Here is a 19,264-nt window from a genome sequence, read left to right as displayed (position 1 = left end):
TTAGTTCTTGACCTTTTGTTCTTCCAGATGAATTTTGTTATTATTTTTTCTATATGAGCTCACATTCTAATGGGAGAGATAAGTACATATAAAAACACATGCAACATAAGCATAAAGTTAATAAATATATATATATATATATATATATATATATATATATACATATATGTATAATACCAGTTAAATACAAGGTAATCTGGGGGGGGGCGGTCCTAGCAGTTGGTGAGATCAGGTAGGGCTTCATTTAGGAGGTAGTGCTTGAGTTGCATCTTAAAGGAAGAGAGGGTTTTTCTTAGGTGGAGGTAAGCAATGGAATATGTTCTTGGCATGCAGTATGGCTAGTGGTAAAGCATGGAGATAGATGATGGAGTATAGTGAGTGAGGAACAGATAGAAGGCCAGTTTGGGAGGAATACTATCCAACGAGGCTGAGGCCTTATTGTACAGGCTTTGAAAGTGAAGTAGGGGGGCGGCTAGGTGGTGCAGTGGATAAAGCACCGGCCCTGGATTCAGGAGGTCCTGAGTTCAAATCCGGCCTCAGACACTTGACACTTACCAGCTGTGTGACCCTGGGCAAGTGACTTAACCCCCATTGCCCCACAAAAACAAAACAAAACAAAAAAAAATTAAAGTAGGGAAGTTTATATTTTATTTTAGAAGCAATAGGAAGCTCCTGGGGTTAGCTGAATAGGGGAATAGGGGAATCACTTGGTCAAATCTTCACTTAAGAAAAATTACATGGGCAACAGTGTATAGGGTGGGCTAGGGTAGTAAGAGACTTGAGGCTGGGGAACCAATTAGAAAGTTCTTTTTTTTTTTTTTAATTTTTTCTTTTCTTTTTTTTTTTCTTTTCCTTTTTTTAGTGAGGCAATTGGGGTTAAGTGACTTGCCCAAGGTCACACAGCTAGTAAGTGTTAAGTGTCTGAGGCCGGATTTGAACTCAGGTACTCCTGATTTCAGGGCCAGTGCTCTATCCATTGTGCCACCTAGCTGCCCCAGAAAGTTCTTTTAATAATCTAAGCAAGTGGGGCAGCTAGGTGGTGCAGTGGATAGAGCACCAGCCCTGGATTCAGGAGGACTTGAGTTCAAATCTGGTCTCAGACACTTCACAATTACTAGCTGTGTGACCCTGGGCAATCACTTAACCCCAATTGCCTCACTAAAATTAAAAAAAAAAAATAATCTAAGCAAGTGATGAGGGCCCGAATTAAGGTTATGTAAATGGGAAAAAAGGTCATATATAAGAGATATTGTGAAGGTGGATAAAGCAAGATTTAGCAACTGATCAGATAAGTGGGGTGAGAATGAGAAAGTGAGGAATCAAGGTCAATGGTGCAATCATGAACTGAGATAATGAAAGGATGGTCATGCCTTTGACAATAATAAGAATGTTTAGAAGAGAAGAGGGTCCAGGGGGAAAGATAATGAGTTTAGTTTTATATATGTGGAGTTTAAAATATCTCTGGTATATCCAGTTTGAAATGGGGAGATGTTGGAGCTGAATATGTAGATGTTGGTGTCACTTGACAGTGAAAAACCCTTGGGTACTGATGTGGTTGCTGAGGGAGAGGGGGGGGGGAGGGAGGATTAAAGGGAAGAAGAGAAGAGGGCCTAGAACAGAACCTTGGGAACATCCACAGTTTTCGGACTGATGAGCCAACAAAGGAGACTGACAAGGAGTGATCATACAGGCAGGAAACAAACCAGGAGAAGGAAGGTTATGAAAACCCAGAGAGAAGAGGATATCCAGGAAGACAAAGTGGTCAGTGGTACCAAATATAGCAGAGTGGTTGAGAGAGATTAATACTAAGAAAAGACCATCCAATTTGACCATTAAAAGATCATTGCTGGGCAGCTAGGTGGTGCAGTGGATAGAGCACCAGCCCTGGATTCAGGAGGACCTAAGTTCAAATCCGGCCTCAGACACTTGACACTTACAAGCTGTGTGACCCTGGGCAAGTCACTTAACCCCAATTGCCTTACCAAAAAAAAAGATCATTGCTAACTATGGAAAGTGTAGTTTCAGTTGAGTGATAAAGACAAAAGGCAGAATGAGGGTTATACTCTGAGTGATAGGAGAGGAAAGTGGAATAGCAATTAAACTAGTATTTTATTTTTTCCTATTACATGTAAAAACAATTTTTCATAAAATTTTGAGTTCCAAAATTTCTCCCTCTTTCCCTTTCTTCTCCCCTCCCTAAGATGATAAGCAATCTGATATGTTATTTATGCACATCATGTAATATATATTCCCATATTAAAAACATACACATAAAAGTGAAAATACTAAGCTTTGATCAGCATCTAGACTCCATAGTTCTTTCTTTAGATGTGGAGAACATTTTCAATCATTAATCTTTTGGAATTGTCTTGGATCACTGTATTGCTGAGAAGAGCTAAGTCTACCATAGTTGATCATTACACAATGTTACCGTTCCTGTGTATAATGTCCTCTTGGTTCTGCTCACTTTGCTTTGCATCAGTTCATGTGAGATAGACAACTTTTTCAAGGAGTTTGGTTGTTAAAGGGAGGAGAAATATAGGATGGTAGTTGGAGGGAATGATAAGGTCTAGTAAAGATTGTTTAATGATGGAGAGATTTGGGTATATTTGACGGTAGTAGAGAAAGAATGAATTAATAGGGAGAGACTGAAGATTTGGGTGGAGCAGTGACTGAGAATGCAGTCTACTGGAGAAATTGGAAGAGTCAGACTAGATTAGGTACTCATATAAAGAGGCTGGCCTTCTCAAGTAGAAAGGCTCATAAGTAGGGGGAACTACTCACCAGTCTATCTACCCAGTCAGGGTCTATATTTTCCAATGAGTAAGCTCCTGAAATCTACTACTTTCTAGGGCCTCTCATGTGCACAGTAGGAAGTAGGTACCATTTCTCCCTTCTCTCTTTTCCTAGCCTTACCCTCCCTGCCCCGCCTTAGCTTCCAGCATTCCTTGGATGCTGAGCTCAGCTGCCATATTGCTGTACTTACCAATAGCTAGTGAGTGTGGGCTGACCCACTAGAGGAGGGCAGAGTATCGGGGAGGGAGCTCAGGATGAATTGGGGGCTGAGGACAGGAAGCTAGCGGGGGAGACTTTAATGAATTCTTTGTGCTTCCCAAGGTTTTAGTTGGATGAGATGGTTAAGGAAGCCATCAGGAGACCTTGCTGCCCCAGTCTTGGCTCTTCCACTGATTTATTTTGTGACTTCAGACAAGTCATTTCATTTCTCTGAGCCTCAGTTTCCCCATCTGCATAATGAGAGGATTGAACTCTTAAGCTCCCTTCTGGTTATAATAACTAAGATTCTCTGAAAACCCAAGCAATATGTGTAGGGAGGGGAGGGAGCACCCCTTTTACACCCTTCTTAGTTGTGGGGACTTCTAAAATTTCCCTGCTCTCTGGACTTCTTGAGTATATTTGCCCATTATCCATAAGAATGAGGCCAGTTGAAGGGCAACCTATACCTCCTGGTGCCATTTGATGATGAAGAGGCCCCAAGGATATCATGGAGATTGCTCATGGGGGATCCTCTTGGAGGTGACAGATCGCCAGATTTGAAGCCAGAGGACCTGGGTTCAAATCCCAGCTCTGCTGCTTACTTAGCACACCTTAAAGACAGTAGGGAAAGAATGAATTGATAGGGAGCAGGTAGGTTGCACAGTGGTTAGAGCACTGGTCCTGAAATCAGAAAGTCTCATCTTTATGAGTTCAAAATGAAGCCTCAGACACTTACTAGCTGTGTGACTTTGGGCAAGTCACTTAACCCTGTCTGACTCAGTTTCCTCCTCTGTTAAGTGAGCTGGAAAATGAAATCCAAACCGCTCCAGTATCTTTGCCAAAAAAACCCCAAAAGGGGTCACAAAGGGTTGGACAGGACCAAAATGACTGAACAACACAGAGTACAGATGAGGAAGTGGGACAATCGGAAGAGGCTTCCTGTACTGGGTGGCGCTTGAGCTCATTGCTGGCCTTTGGTCCTGTTACTTCCTTTCTCTGTGTCTCAGTGTCCTCATCTGGACTTGATGAATTAATTCTGAATCTATGGCCTGTGATCACATGACCCTGTAACGATTGGAATAACGCCACCTGCTGGAGACTTACTGTAGAAGAGTTCCGCCCATGAAGCCAAGGTCTTTGAGGGCAAGACCAGGAGTCTTTTCTTTGGCGTCAGGAAGTGACGCGGGCTAGTGGGAGGAGGAAGGAAGAGACTGGCGCTCAGTCTCGCGCTCTTTCCTTTGGACTCTGGTGGAGAGCGGAGCTAGAAATGCGCTCTCCCTTTAATAGATAGGAATCTAGGCCTTTCCCTCTCTCTTTACCAAATTCTTGTTTTCCTTAATAAACGCTTAAAGGTCTAACTCTGGCTAAAGCTTATAATTGATTGGCGACCGCTCATTGGATATTTTAGACAGACTAGCTAGAATTTTAGCCCTTAACAACCCTAAGGTCTTGTCTCTTCAGCTCTGCTCTTCTCTCTCCTCCCACATTATACGCTGGAAGATAAAAGCTCTTCATTCTCTCCCAAGCCAAGAAGTCCTTTTCTGACACTTCCAATCATTAAGCAAACGCTTTAGGAGCTGAATGATGATAATAGCAGCTGAATTTATATAGTGTTTTAAGGTTTATAAGGTGCTCTATATTCATCAGTTCCTTCGAATCATATGGAGAGCCAAGAGGCCCCAGGGCTGGTCTCCTAATGGAATGAAGGCTCTAAGTTGTTTTCTCTAACTCCGGCTGGCACCATCAGCTTCAGAACAGAACATCGCTGGCAGCACTCTCCCCTTTTCTTTCTTCCCATTCTACCTCTGTCCATCTGCCCTCTGTAGTAGAGGTGTCCTGGCCAGGTGCCCTATTTTTCCTTACAATGGGAGGTACACAGGCCAGCTGCCCTGCTTTCCCTTGGGGTCCCCTCTCAGCCTCACCCTCTGGGAGGGTGCTGGGAACAAGAAGAACTTTTGTGTGACGCAGAAGAGTCCAGGAAGAGATGAGAGAGGAGACAGATGTTGGATCTCACTGAGGGCTGAGTGGCACAGGGCCTAGGACGGGATTTGGTATCAGTGCTTCAGAGGCCATCCAGTAAAGGAAACAAGAAACCACCAGCTTATTGCCAAGATCTTTTGGACTTTTACCCACTTCCTTCTCTCTATCTCTCTCTGTCTCTGTCTGTCTGTCCTCCCAGGCAATGGAGAGCAAGCTGCTGATTGGAGGTCGAAATATCATGGATCATACCAATGAGCAACAGAAAATGTTGGAGCTAAAAAGGCAAGAGATTGCCGAGCAGGTAAGGATGCTGTCCTTCTGTGCCAATGGACTTGTGGCCAAAAGGTTTGAAATGAGAGAACCTCTTCAAGTGACCAGACAGCTAGGTGATGTAGTAGATAGAGCACTGGATGTGGAGTCAGGAAGGCCTGAATTCAAATTCAGCCACAAACACTTTCTGGCTATGTGACCCTTGGGCAAAGCACTTAACATTTGTCTTCTCAGCTGTAAAATTGGGACAATAATAATTCCTACCTCACAGATCTGTTGTGAAGATGAAATGAGATAATACTTGTAAAGAGCTTACCACAGTGCCTGACACATAGTAGGTGCTTAATACATGCTTGTTTCCTTCCTTCCTTCTAATCTTATTTCTGTCACCTGGGCTACTTTAGTTCCTCATCTATAAAATGAGGGGATTAGATTAGCCAGCCTTTAAGGGCCTTTCCAACTCTAAGATCCTAGGACATTAAATCAGGCTTCCCTCTGAAGAGAGAATAAAATTATTTCCTGCAAATACTTAGAACCCCTACCACCCTTTGCTCTCTCCCTTGGCTGAGAACATGAGAAATGCCATGCAGAGCTAGACTGAGTCATTCCAGTCCACCAGCCTTTCTCTGACAGCAGTGGTTTGTGGGAAGTCAGGGTAGTTGCTTTCCATGACGTCAGCTTTGGAAGGCCAAGAACAATCCAGACTAGATAACCCATCCCTAAATCATCAAAAGCTGAAATATATTTAGTTTACTAGTTAACCTTGTCTTTAGGAGAAACAACACTGAGATCATGCCTATGATTTACCTAAGGCTTACTCCATTCCTGCAGATCCATGTGGAGGCTGGGATCCCAGCAGAGAGATGTAAAAAAAGCCTCAATGACTGTGATAACCAATGACTTTGTCCCAGTAGGGGAAGCTGAGGAGGAAAAAGGTCACATTTGGGGTTAGGATGAGTGGGAACATCAGGTCCATGAGGAATTACAGAAAATAGGAAGTATCTGGGAGATAGACACTGTCTCCTGAGCTAAGGACCCTGCTCTTTTTCTTTCGTTCATTCATTCTTTTAACAAGAATTGATTAAACACCTACTGTATTCTAGGTGGAAGACAAAGTGACATAGTGGATAGAAAGCTGGCCCCCAAATCAAAAAACCCTAAGTTCACACCCTGGCTTTCACTTCACTAAGCAGTGCCCTAGGCAACTCACAAAGACTATATATAAGGTGCAGATCAGGTACAGATCTTCATTGGTAAAGCGATTTTCCTTATTGGAAGTGTCCCAGACCAATAAAATCACAGGTCCAATTTATTTATTTATTTATTTTTAATTTTTTAAGTGAGGCAATTGGGGTTAAGTGACTTGCCCAGGGTCTAAGTGTTAAGTGTCTGAGGCCAGATTTGAACTCAGGTACTCCTGACTCCAGGGCCGGTGGTCTATCCTCTGCACCACCTAGCCGCCCCCAATTTATTTTTAAAATGCACTTAGCACTGTGCTAGGTCTTAGGGATACATGAATGAAAGCATAACAGTCACTGTCCCCAAGAAGCTTGGAGGAGTAGGGAGAACAAAATGTACAAGTGAAATAATACCCACTCTCAAGGAGTTAATTTCCTTTGAATCAGGAAATCTGTCTGGCTCTTCCAGTGGAAGCAATAGCCAACCCCTTCTCCCATGTAAGATTTCCTGAAAAGGCACTGAGACCATCTTCCCATCTTTGGTGGGTTCAGACTGTTAACATCACTTCCTGGTCACCTGAGTACAAAACATCCATACAGGGTCCTCTGAAACTTAACTGATGTGCATGTCAGAGGAAAGGGAGCTTCCCTCAGCTGAATTAACTTGAGGTGTCCTCAAGGCCTATCTTTATTGAATATCCTTTTCTTGCTTTGGCTAAATAAATTTCCTTTTGTTAACTGTGGATTGACCCATGAGCATCTCCTTTTGTTCCAGTATCTAATCTAAACTATCAGGGGACTGGCTTGAGTGAAGCCTGAAACAACTCCTTAGATACTTTCCCTCCCTCCTCTTCATGTACTTACTGTGCACTGCTTTGTCCTAGAAACGCAAAGAGAGGGAAATGCAACAGGAGATGTTGTTGAGGGATGAAGAGACCATGGAGCTCCGGGGAACCTATACCTCTCTGCAACAGGAGGTCGAAGTCAAAACAAAAAAACTCAAGAAGGTGAGTATGACAAAGTGGGCTGGTAAGGGGCCTAAGGCGGTTAGGTGGTACAGTGGATAGAGCACCAGGCCTGGATATCAGTGAGACTTGAGTTTAAATCTGGTTTTAGACACTTATTAGCTGTGCGACTTTGGGCAAGTCACTTAACCCTGTTTGCCTCAGTTTCCTCACCTATAAAATGAGCTAAAGAAGGAAATGGCAAACCACCTCAGTATCTTTGCCAAGAAGACCCCAAGTGGGGTCACAAAGAGTTGGACACTTAATTGAAAACAACTGAACAACAACCAAGAGATTCTGAGAGACAGAGGAAAGGAGGGAGTGCCTCCCAGGCATGAGGAACCACCCATACAAAGATAGTTTGTCTGGAATTAAGAGTGTCTAAAAGGGGCAGCTAGATGGCGCAGTGGATAGAGCACTGGCCCTGGAGTCAGGAGTACCTGAGTTCAAATCCGGCCTCAGACACTTAACACTTACTAGCTGTGTGACCCTGGGCAAGTCACTTAACCCCAATTGCCTCACTAAAAAAAAAAAAAAAAAAAAAAAAAAAAAAAAAAAAGAGTGTCTAAAGGCTTCCCCTCTACTGTTTTGTGTGAGTGCACATATGTGTTTTTTAACCCCTACATGTCTAATTAAGTTATTGAGGTCCAGGAGAGTGAAGTGTACTAGTCTATATAAGTAGACAATGCTCCCCTAAGCCAGCCAAGAGACTGGGAGGCTTTTTCACTCCTAATCTCTGGCTGGGACTATCCTCAAAGTCTTATTGTTGTTCATTTGTATCTGTGTCTAACTCTTTGTGCCCCTATGAACCATAGCATGCCAATACTGTCAAAGTCTTAGATAAAGATAAATTCCCTTCTTCACAGTGTCATTCCCAAGTAGCAGCCTGGCTGCTCTCTGTAGTCAAACTACTCCTAGAGTAGGGGAGGAAGCCTTAAAGAGAGACAGCAGACCCAGGGTGGGTTACAGAAACTGGAAAAGGGAGAATTAGAGAATATCTAAAATGATGGGAAGTTCACTCACTGTCAGCAAGATACCAGGTATTCTAACAGTTTGGGGATCTGGAAAGGCCTGTGAATGGGTGCAGAGCTTCTGTTACGGCCTGGCCAGGATGTAAAACTAGAATCCAGCCATTGGGCAGATGTGCCTCCTAGAAGTTCCCAGGGCCATAGCAATCTGACCAGATCTTGAACAAAAGTCTGCTACTGTGGTAGTTCCCACAAACACACTTCCTTCATGTCTAGATACACTCTCTGAATGCTCTCCATTCCATTACTGATGGGAAAGGGGGGAAAACATGGCTTGAAAATCAGAGGACTTAGGTTCAAATCCCACCTCGATGTAATACTGGACTTGTCACTTATGCTCCCTGGGCCTGTTTCCTCAAATGCAAAATAAGAGGGTTGGATTTCATGATTTCTAAGGTCTCTTCCACCTCTTCTACCTCTTCCACCTCTTCTGTGGTCTCTTCCACCTCTAGTCCCAGGATCTTCTTATTTTCCCTCCTGGGCTTCCTTCACTATAGCAGACAAAGCCACATACCTGTCCCTGAAAAACACTGTGTGTGTGTGTGTGTGTGTGTGTGTGTGTGTGTGTGTGTGTGTGTGAGTAATATCAGTTACCTTCAAAATACCCCTAAGGCTCCTCTTTCTCTCTCTGATCATAGCCATGGGAGGTGGGGTGGTAGTAGCTTCTTTGGTGGGAGGGGGGATAGCAGTGGACCTATAGGCAGCTTATTTGAGTTTTATTTGCAGTAAGAAAGGGTCAGGCCGGGGCAGCTAGATGGCGCAGTGGATAGAGCACTGGCCCTGGATTCAGGAGTACCTGAGTTCAAATCCGGCCTCAGACACTTAACACTTACTAGCTGTGTGACCCTGGGCAAGTCACTTAGCCCCAATTGCCTTACTAAAAAAAAAAAAAAGAAAAAAAAAGAAAGGGTCAGGCCAAGGTGCTTATCCTTCTTCTCTTTTGAGGAAGAAAGTAGTTTCCTGTGAGAGGTAGAGGCTGTTGCTGCCTCCCCTTCCCACACTAGGCAAGGCTGACCCTGAATACATGGCCTGTCTCTTGTCCAGCTCTATGCTAAGCTGCAGGCAGTGAAGGCAGAAATCCAGGACCAGCATGATGAGTACATCCGTGTGCGGCAAGACCTGGAAGAAGCACAGAATGAACAGACCCGGGAGCTCAAACTCAAGTAAGAGGCATCTTTCTCCTTCCTAACTTGTTTCTGTCTACTTTCTATCCACTTCTAGCCCCTCTCTCATTCCCTGTTCCTTCAAACTCAAGCTTTTTATGACCAGGCTCCCTTGCCAGGATGCCCCCATTGCAATGCTCACCATTCCCACGTGCAGCAGGGTACTGGGAGAACTTACCCAATCAAGCAGGGGTGGTCCTCCTTACCCCTGCTACACTTAAGTCTCATCTTCTCTAAGGCTAAGGTTGCAGAGTCAGGGCTTGGTAGGGCATAGAGTAGAATGGCATGTTCCCTAAGGACAGACTAGAGGTCAGATAGGCCTGAAGCTGCAAAGTCAGGACTTGGAGGATTTCCTCCTCATATTTAGCAAACACCCTAACATGCTTTAGCCCACACTAGGGGCTTTCCCATTTCAACTGCTAGACCTCGTTCTTTGGCTCCAGAGATGTTGAGTTCCACCATTTCATTTAGTTTTTACTAATGCCAGTTTTCCCCTACTATCTTCTCATCCTTGGCTTTTGGGTAGGGAAAAAAAAAAGTCAGTGACTTCTCGGAGCACTCCCCAAATTCTTTGGCTTTTGGGTATATGTGTCTGTTCTGTATTTGTCAATCCACCCTCTATCACCTATACTATACTCACTTCTTCCTCTGGCCTTCCTGCCTCCCATTCCCACTCCCAGATACCTAATCATTGAAAACTTCATCCCTCCCGAGGAGAAGAATAAGATCATGAATCGTCTTTACCTGGACTGTGAGGAGGAACAATGGAAGTTCCAGCCACTGGTGCCAGCTGGAGTGTGAGTATACACTTACCCAGGGAGCAGAGGTAGGGCTCTGGAGGTCTATCTTCTAGGCAGGGGTAAGAGGTCCATAAGGACCTGGTCATGATGGAAGACCGAAGGGAGAGATAGAACTATCTATGGCCCTAATCCCGAGTAGAGGGGTTGATTTTTTTCAGTTCTGATGCAGAGAATCTCTATGAAGAGAGTAAACATCTAAAAGGGAAAAGTTGGTGGGCAGTATGGTATAGTGGATGAGGTCCTAGAAGACTCAGGTTCAAATTCTGCCTCAGACACTAAGCAGTTTTGTGAAGTTGAGTGAGTCACTTAATCTCCCTGTGCCTTGGTTTCCTCAAATGTAAAATGAGGGTATTTGATAGCCTATAAGTTTTTTTTTTTTTTTCCAGCTCTATATCTATGATCCTATGAGTTCCAAAAAGATGAGTTATCTTAGAAAACCAGAAGTACTATTGTGGAGGGAGGGTGTCCTGTGAGGAGGTGAAAATACTGACCTTCCTAGTAGGTCCTTTCTTTGGTACAGCTTAAAGCAGAGGAGAGATTTGACCATCATACATACCTCTCTTCATCCTTCAGGTAGACCCTGTATTTCTGTAACTTAGGTGTAGAACTCCCTCTGCTGGTGGTTATGTAGAACTAGATAGAAGACCACACCCAATCCTGTTATAATGCCAAGGAATTGCTAATTCACATTCAGAGTTCTGCTTAAAGAGATACTGGAGGGCGGCTAGGTGGCGCAGTGGATAGAGCACCAGCCCTGGATTCAGGAGTACCTGTGTTCAAATCCGGCCTCAGACACTTGACACTTACTAACTGTGTGACCCTGGGCAAGTCACTTAACCCCCATTGCCCGCCAAAAAAAAAAAAAAAGAGATACTGGAGGGGCAGTTAGGTGGCGCAGTGGATAAAGCACCGGCCCTGCATTCAGGAGGACCTGAGTTCAAAGCTGGCCTCAGACACACACTTACTAGCTATGTGACCCTGGGCAAGTCACTTAACCCTCATTGCCCCACCAAAAAAAAAAAAAAGAGATACTGGGCCATAACTCTGCCTCTATCCCAGAAAGAGCCAGGTCTAAGGGTAGGCAATGCAGGCAATCACCTAGAGCAGGGCTTCTTAAACTTTTTTCACTCACAACCTCTTTTTATCTGAGAAATTTTTACACAACCTTGGGTATATAGGTATATAAAATAGGTATACATAACCTTTTACTGTTGCCCAATTTTTCATATCCCTCACATTCACCTACCATATGGGGTTGTGACCCACAGTTTAAGAAGCTAGGACCTAGAGTACATCTTGCAGAGGGAATAATGAAGGACACATTTTTTTAAACAGTATCGATTTCTTTCATTTTTATATTACTTTCATTTTCCATCATAGCCCTCACCTCCCTCCACCCAGAAAGCTATCCCTCATTACAAAGAAGAAAAAAAAGATTAAAAAAATCTATTCAACCAAATTATTACATAAGATATCAATTGAGTGTTCCACACCCAGAGTTTCCTACCTCTCTCTAGGACACTTTTAAATATTACTTAGGATCACATGGTTATACCTGGAAGGAACCTTAGAGATCTTCTAGCCCAATTCTTCATTTTATAGATGAGGAAGTTAAGGCCCAGAGATGACCAGCAACTTGCCCAAAGTCACACAGGTAGTGTCTAACTTAGGAATCCATGTCTTCAGACACCAAATTCCCATGTTCTTTCCACTAACCCATGCTTTTTTGCCATGCCAGTTCTTCAGTACTTCAAGCATCCCTGTTTTCATTGGTGTATGTCTCCTACTGACACAGATCTCAGTCCCTTTCTGCCTTAGTTTTCACAAACTCATATTTTTTAATGCCAGAAAATGCCATTCGTAGGAGCTTGTAGGTACCCAGTCTATGATGTTAATTCATGTGTGTTAGGGTTAAAGCTCAAAACTTCCAGTGGGCTCCAAGGGATACCGTGGGGAGGAAAATCATCAAAGCTCAACCAAGATGCGCAAATGCTTTGTCATCACTCTGCTAGGGAGATACCACCAATGGGGTACTGAGGAAAGAAAGCTAAATTTGGAGTCGGAGAACGTGGATATGACTCCCAGGTCTGTGATGTACTAGCTGGATAACTTTGGGCAAATCACTTAACCTCTCTGGTCCTTTGTGGCTCATATGTTAAAAAAAAAAAAAGAACACAGTTGAACTAGATAGAATCTGGGGTTCCTCTGAGCTTTGACCATCTCCAGATCTAACATCAGCATCCCTGCAACTGGAATAGGAAGAGTTAAGGAGAATTCCTTATTTCATGATCTTGGTTGAGAATAGTCACATCCTTCATTTACACAGTCTGAGGTGGTGACCCTGACCCTGATCAAAGTTAAAGAGGCTGCCACAAAATGCCATCATTTTGTTTTTGTAAATTCAGTTTCCAAGGGAGTTAATTCCCTGAAATTTAGGTATGCTGCCACCAGGTGGTGGTAAGATACCTTGCTCCTACATGAACTACAGAATGGTGGGTGCTTTTCTTGAGATTTATATGGTAGTTCAGAATCATAAATGAAAAAGCTGGAGGAGACTCCAGAGGTCATCTAGTTCTCAAATTTACAACCAGCTTTATTAATGACAAGATTATTAATTTTTAAAAAACTAAACTCATATTAAAACAGGTAGGGCTTTTAGAACAGTTTTCAGAAAAAGGAAACAGCTTCTTAGGATCTGATTGGGCATCTTTACTTGCTATCTCTTAGTACTTTCTGGTACTTTCCTAGTACTTTTTCTCTTTTATTTGTAGGATCATAGATCTAGAGTTGGAAATGACCTCAGAAAGCATCTAGTCCAATTTCCTCATTGTCCTATTGATGAAAGTGAGGCCTAGAAAGGTTAAGTTACTTGCCCAGGTGGGATTCAAACCCAGGACTTCCAAGTCCAAATTCAGCACTCCCTCCTCTGTACCACACTGCCACCTGTATTTGGTTCTGACCTCAAATAAAATAATGTATCTGAAAAGCTTTGTGAACCTCAAAACATTATATAAATGTGAGTTGTTTTGTTTTGTTTTGTTTTGTTTTTGTGGGGCAATGAGGGTTAAGTGACTTGCCCAGGGTCACAAAACTAGTAAATGTCAAGTTTCTGAGGCCAGATTTGAGCTCAGGTCCTTCTGAATCCAGGGCCAGTGCTTTATCTGTGAGTTATTATTATTATTGCTATTTTTATTGTCCTTAGCTTTATTTAGTTTTTTTTGTTTTTTTTTTTAGTGAGGCAATTGGGGTTAAGTGACTTGCCCAGGGTCACACAGCTAGTAAGTGTTAAGTGTCTGAGGCTGGATTTGAACTCAGGTACTCCTGACTCCAGGGCCAGTACTCTATCCACTGTGCCACCTAGCTGCCCCATGTCCTTAGCTTTAAAAAGAGATGTGATGGCAACAGAAAGAGTCTCAGAAGAGGTGTCAGAAGACTTAGGTCTCCTTGGTTCTAACAAACTGTATGACCTTGAGACAGTAATTTCATTTCTCTGGACTTCAGTCTGCTCAACTGAAAAATGAGGCAGTTGAACTAGATGACCTATAAAGTTCCTTCCAGTTGTGGCATTCTGTGACTCTACTTAACTTTCCGAAAGTCCCTCACAGAAATGTGTTAGTCAGCTACAGCTTGGTTGGTCCAGTAACTTGGAGAGTCTCAGAGTTGAGAGGAAACTCCAAGATCAGTTAGTCCAACCTATGCCTGAATTAGAATCCCCTCTACAACTTCCCAAACCAATGGTTATCCCATCTCTGCCCAGGACCTCTGGGGAATGGGGTGATGGGAAGGGGAAACATGTCTTAAGGTGCCCCTTCCATTTATGAATAGCTTTAGTTATATCAAACTGCCTCTCTGTAACTTCCACACATTGTTCCTTGTTCAGCCTATCCTCTGGGGTCAACAGAACAAATCTGATCCCTCTTCCCTCTGTTTTCACATACCTGAAGATAACTGGCATATTCTAAGTCTTCTCTTCTCCAGGCTAAATAATCATTTTCTTCAACTGATTTTCATACCATAAGATCCTCTTGCCATTCCAGTCCCTTCCTCTGCATATGCTCCTTCAGCTTATCAGTGTTCTTCCTAAATGGTGGTACCTAAAATTAAACATGAAATTCCATATTCCTATTCTCTCCAGGAGAGAGTAGGGCAGGAATATCACTTCCTGAGACCTTCCTTGCCTCTTGAACTCAAGTCTAGAGCTTTACATGTATGCCTACTAAATTTATTCAGTTCCCATTTTCTTTCTTTCTTTCTTTCTTTCTTTTTGGCAGGGCAATGAGGGTTAAGTGACTTACCCAAGGTCACACAGCTAATAAGTATCAAGTGTCTGAGGCCGGATTTGAACTCAGGTCCTCTTGAATCCAAGGCTGGTGCTTTATCTGCTGCACCACCTAGCTGCCCCCCTCAGTACCCATTTTCTTACATGCAGACCCTATGCCAGGCACTGTGATAGGTGATGGGAATACAAAGATAAAAATTAAGTAATTCTTGCCTTCAAGAAGCTTATAGTCTACCAGTATTCACACACATACACACACACACACACACACACATGTGTATGTATATAAATGTTAGTACAAATAATACAAAGCAATTTCAAGGAGAGACTGTTAGCACCCAGGAGGAATCAGGAAAGGCCTGATATAGGAGACAGCACCTGAGTTAGGTCTTGAAGAAAGTTAGGGATTCCAAAAGGTCAATATGAAGAGAGATTATTTTCCAGGCATGGAAGTACAGAAACGGGAAATTGAATATCATGTAAATAGTATTTTATCTTTCCAATTACATATAAAGACAATTTTAAACATTCTTTTTTTTTTTTTAAGTGAGGCAGTTAGGGTTAAGTGACTTGCCCAGGGTCACACAGGTAGTAAGTGTTAAGTGTCTGAGGCCAGATTTGAACTCAGGTACTCCTGAATCCAGGGCCAGTGCTTTACCACTGCGCCATCTAGCTGCCCCAACATTCATTTTTTAATAAGATTTTGCGTTCCAAATTTTTCTCCCTCTCTTCCTTCCTACCTCCCTAAGACAGCAAGCAATCTGATATAGGTTACACATGTGCAATCATGTAAAACATTAGTTAGTCATGTTGTGAAAGAAGAAACATAACAAAAGGAAAAAACCATGAAAAAAGCAAAGAAAGAGGGGCAGCTAGATGGTGGAGTGGATAGAGCACCGGCCCTGGATTCAGGAGTACCTGAGTTCAAATCCAGCCTCAGACACTTAATAGCTAGCTGTGTGACCCTGGGCAAGTCGCTTAACCCCAATTGCCTCACTAAAAAAAAAAAAAAAAGCAAAGAAAGTGAAAATAGTATGCTTCATTCTGCATTCAGACTCCATCAATTCTTTCTCTGAATGTGGATAGCAAATAGAGAGGTGAATCAGTGGAATAGAATAGGTAGAAATTATACTATAGTAAATGACTATAGTAATCTATTATATGATAAATCCAAAGATCCAAGCTTTTGGAACAAAAACTCATTATTTGACAAAAAACTTCTGGGAAAACTGGAACATGGTATGGCAGAAACTAAGTATAGACCAACATCACATCATATAATAAAATAAGGCCAAAATGGGTACATAATTTACACATAAAGGATGATACCAAAAGCAAATTAAGAGATCATGGAATCATTTATCTGTCAGATTTATGGGCAGAGGAAGAATTTAGGACCAAAGAAGATATAAAGAGCAAAACAAAATGTAAAATAGGTCATTTTGATTATATAAATTTTTTTGATTATATAAAATTTTGCACAAACAAAACTAATGTAACCAAGATTATAAGGGAAGCAGAAAACTGGGAAAGAATTTTTGAAATAAGTATCTCTGATGAAGGTCTTATTTCTCAGTTATATAGAGAACTGAGTCAAATTTATAAAAATACAAGTCATTCCCTAATTGATTAATGGTCAAAGGATATGAACAGGCAGTTTTCAGACAAAGAAATCAAAGCTATCTATAATCATATGAAAAAATGCTCTAGATCACTATTAATCAGAGATGCAAATTTGAAACAACTCTGAGGTATCACCTCATACCTATCAGAGTGGCAAATATAACAAAAACAGAAAATATTGGATGTTGGAGAGGATGTGGGAAAATTGGGCCACTAATCCACTGTTGGTGAAGTTGTGAAAAGGTCCAGCCATTCTGGAAAACAATTTGGAACTATGCCCCAAGGGCTATAGAGCTGCGCATACCCTTTGATTCAGCAATACCATTGCTAGGTTTATATCCCAAAGACATCCCCAAAAAGAGAAAAAGACCTATTTGTACAAAAATAATCGTAGAAGTTCTTTTTGTGATGGCTAAGAATTGGAAATCAAAGGAATTCCCATCAATTGAGGAATGGCTAAACAAGCTTTGGTATATGATGGTAATGGAATATTATTGTGCTATAAGAAATGACAAGCAGAATGATTTCAGAAAGGCCTGAAAAGACTTGTATGAACTGATGTATAGTGAAATAAACAGAACCAAGAAAACACTGTGCACAGAGACAGCAATATTGTTTGATGAAGAACTGTGAATGATGTGACTATTCTCAGCAATACAATGATCCAAGGCAATCCCAAAGGATTAATGATAAAACATATTATCCACTTCCAAAGAAAGAACTGATTTTGATTGAACACAGACTGAAGCAGGCTATTTTTCACTTTCATTTTTTTCTTTTATTCAAGTTTTCTTATACAAAATTACTAATATGGTAATGTTTTACATAATTATACATGTATAACCCATATCTGATTTCTTGCCACCTTAGGGGAGGGGGAAGGGGAGGGAGTGAAGGAGGGATAGAATTTGGAACTCAAAACTATAAATAAAAATGTTTATTATTTAAAAAAAAGAAAATCCTAAAAAAATCAATGTGCATAGCATTTTCCATCATGAGTCTTTTGGAATTGTCTTGGATCTAGACATTTAATATCATGTATAGGGAACACCTAGGAGGCTAGTTTAACTGGAATAGAGAGGGTGTGAAAGGGAATAATATGTAGTAAGATTGGAAAGGTAAATGGGAAGGAGCTAGATAGTGGATACATTTAAAGGAAAAGACTGAGGATGATGGATTTTATCCTAGAGGTAATAGAGAGTCAATGAACATTTTTGATTAGGAGAGGAAGTGGTCAGATCTATATTTTCAAAATATCAATTTGTGGAAGAAGGACTTGAGAAAGAACAGACAGGAAGCAGAAAATCTAGTCCAGTTGAGAAGAAATAAAGGCCTAACCTAGAGCAGAGGCTATGTGGATGGAGAGAAGAGAACAGACACAAGAGATGATTCGGAGGTAGATTCTACAAAATGTGGCAACTGATTAGATGTGAATGTTGAAGAAGGAGGAGGAGGAGAAGGAAGAAGAGGAAGAGGTATCATCATCAGACATTATCAGAAGGTTAGGAACCTGGTTGCCTTGAAGTATGGTGATACCATTAACATAAAGAGGGAAGTTTGGAAGAGAGTTGGATTTAAGGAAAATGTTAATAGATTTTGTTTTGAATGTGTTAAGTGTGAGCTGTTTATGTGATATTCCAGTGGGGATGTCCAGTAGACAATTGGTAATGCAGGACTAGAATCGAGAAAAAATATTATAATTACATATATGGGTTTGGGAGTCATTTTCAAGAAGATGATAATTAAGCCCCATGGGAGTTAATGAGACTGCCAAGAAAGAGAAGAAGACCCAAGACTGAAACTTGGGTGATACCCACACTTTGTGGACAAAAAAAAGGATGTTATTGGAGGCCCTTGATAAATGCTCATTGATTGATGAATTGATCAGCAAAGGAGACAGAGAAGAATCAGTCTAATAGGAAAGAGGAGAACCAAGAGAGAGAAGCACCACACAAGCCAAAGGTAGAGAGAGCATTCAAGGGGGTGGTTAATGGTTTCAAGAGAGGCTTAGGGGCTGTTCATATAGAATATTCCATACAAATTCAGGGACCAAATTAGTTGGTTTTTCTTGGTCATTCTTTGTTACAAGAGAGGATTCAGTGCTGGAGTATATATGGAGGGTGGGAGGAAGGGATATATCCAGAAATGATCGTGATATAAAAACAAAAACATGGATTGTTAGAAGGAACTTAGTGGAAGGGGAGAAAAGGGCTGCCAGCAGGTCAGATAAGATGAGGACTGAGAAAAGGTCATTTGAGTTGGCAGTCCCCGTTACCTTGGAGAAAGCAGTTTCAGCGAGAACCAGGGTCAGGAGTCAGATTGTGGGGGGTTGAGAAGTGAGTGGAGGTAAGGAACTATGAACTGGAAGAACAAACACCCTTTCTAGAAGTTTGGCTGTGAAAAAGAGAAGAGCAACAGATTAGACAAGAGACTGGATTCAATCAGCCCTTCTCACCTATTGAGACCACTGGGGATGCTGACTCTGTCTCTCATGTGTAGGATGCCATCTTCCACAGTCTGCTTTTAAGAGTTAATTTGCCAGAAATTTCAGCTTTGCTCAAGTAGTATCAGCTCTCCTCCAGATGTGCAGCATATTACTTCTGGGAGCCACAAACCCCTAGGCATCTCCCTGACCAATCCTGGGAGGCCTCTCTACCTGACATTACCTCTGTTGTTTGTTTGGGTTTTTTCCATATCTTAAAGAAGCCATTCCTGGGTTTCTAGCAGTTCACTTAAATTTATAGACTATGCTGACATTTACTCTCTGGGTCTGTTTTACCGATCTCTCTTAGCAACCCCCCCCCCCCCCAGCAAGGGCTGATTTGAGTTCTTGGCCTTAGAAAAATTCTATCCTCCAACAGCTATTTAACTAACTTTGGAATCTGTCCCCTTCAGTAACCTTGCATTATATTTGGTGTGTCCTTAGGCATAACTGGTTTAGTGTG

The 19,264-nt window shown here is 42.0% G+C and overlaps 1 protein-coding gene across 1 annotated transcript in view; it reads left to right on the top strand.

Annotated features, from left to right (window-relative positions):
- The window catches only part of KIF3C (kinesin family member 3C), a 73,009-nt gene that overhangs the window by 38,317 nt on the left and 15,428 nt on the right, over positions 1–19,264 (top strand). Inside the window, exons 2-5 of the mRNA XM_043985084.1 lie at positions 5,174–5,275; positions 7,307–7,429; positions 9,499–9,617; positions 10,298–10,414. Coding sequence (XP_043841019.1) covers positions 5,174–5,275; positions 7,307–7,429; positions 9,499–9,617; positions 10,298–10,414 — 461 coding nt within the window. The remainder of the gene's footprint in view (positions 1–5,173; positions 5,276–7,306; positions 7,430–9,498; positions 9,618–10,297; positions 10,415–19,264) is intronic.

This window comes from Dromiciops gliroides, chromosome 2, assembly GCF_019393635.1.
Source record: "Dromiciops gliroides isolate mDroGli1 chromosome 2, mDroGli1.pri, whole genome shotgun sequence".
NCBI lineage: Eukaryota > Metazoa > Chordata > Mammalia > Microbiotheria > Microbiotheriidae > Dromiciops > Dromiciops gliroides.
Note: the sequence above shows the minus strand (reverse complement) of the source record. Positions and strands in the feature narration are given on the sequence as shown.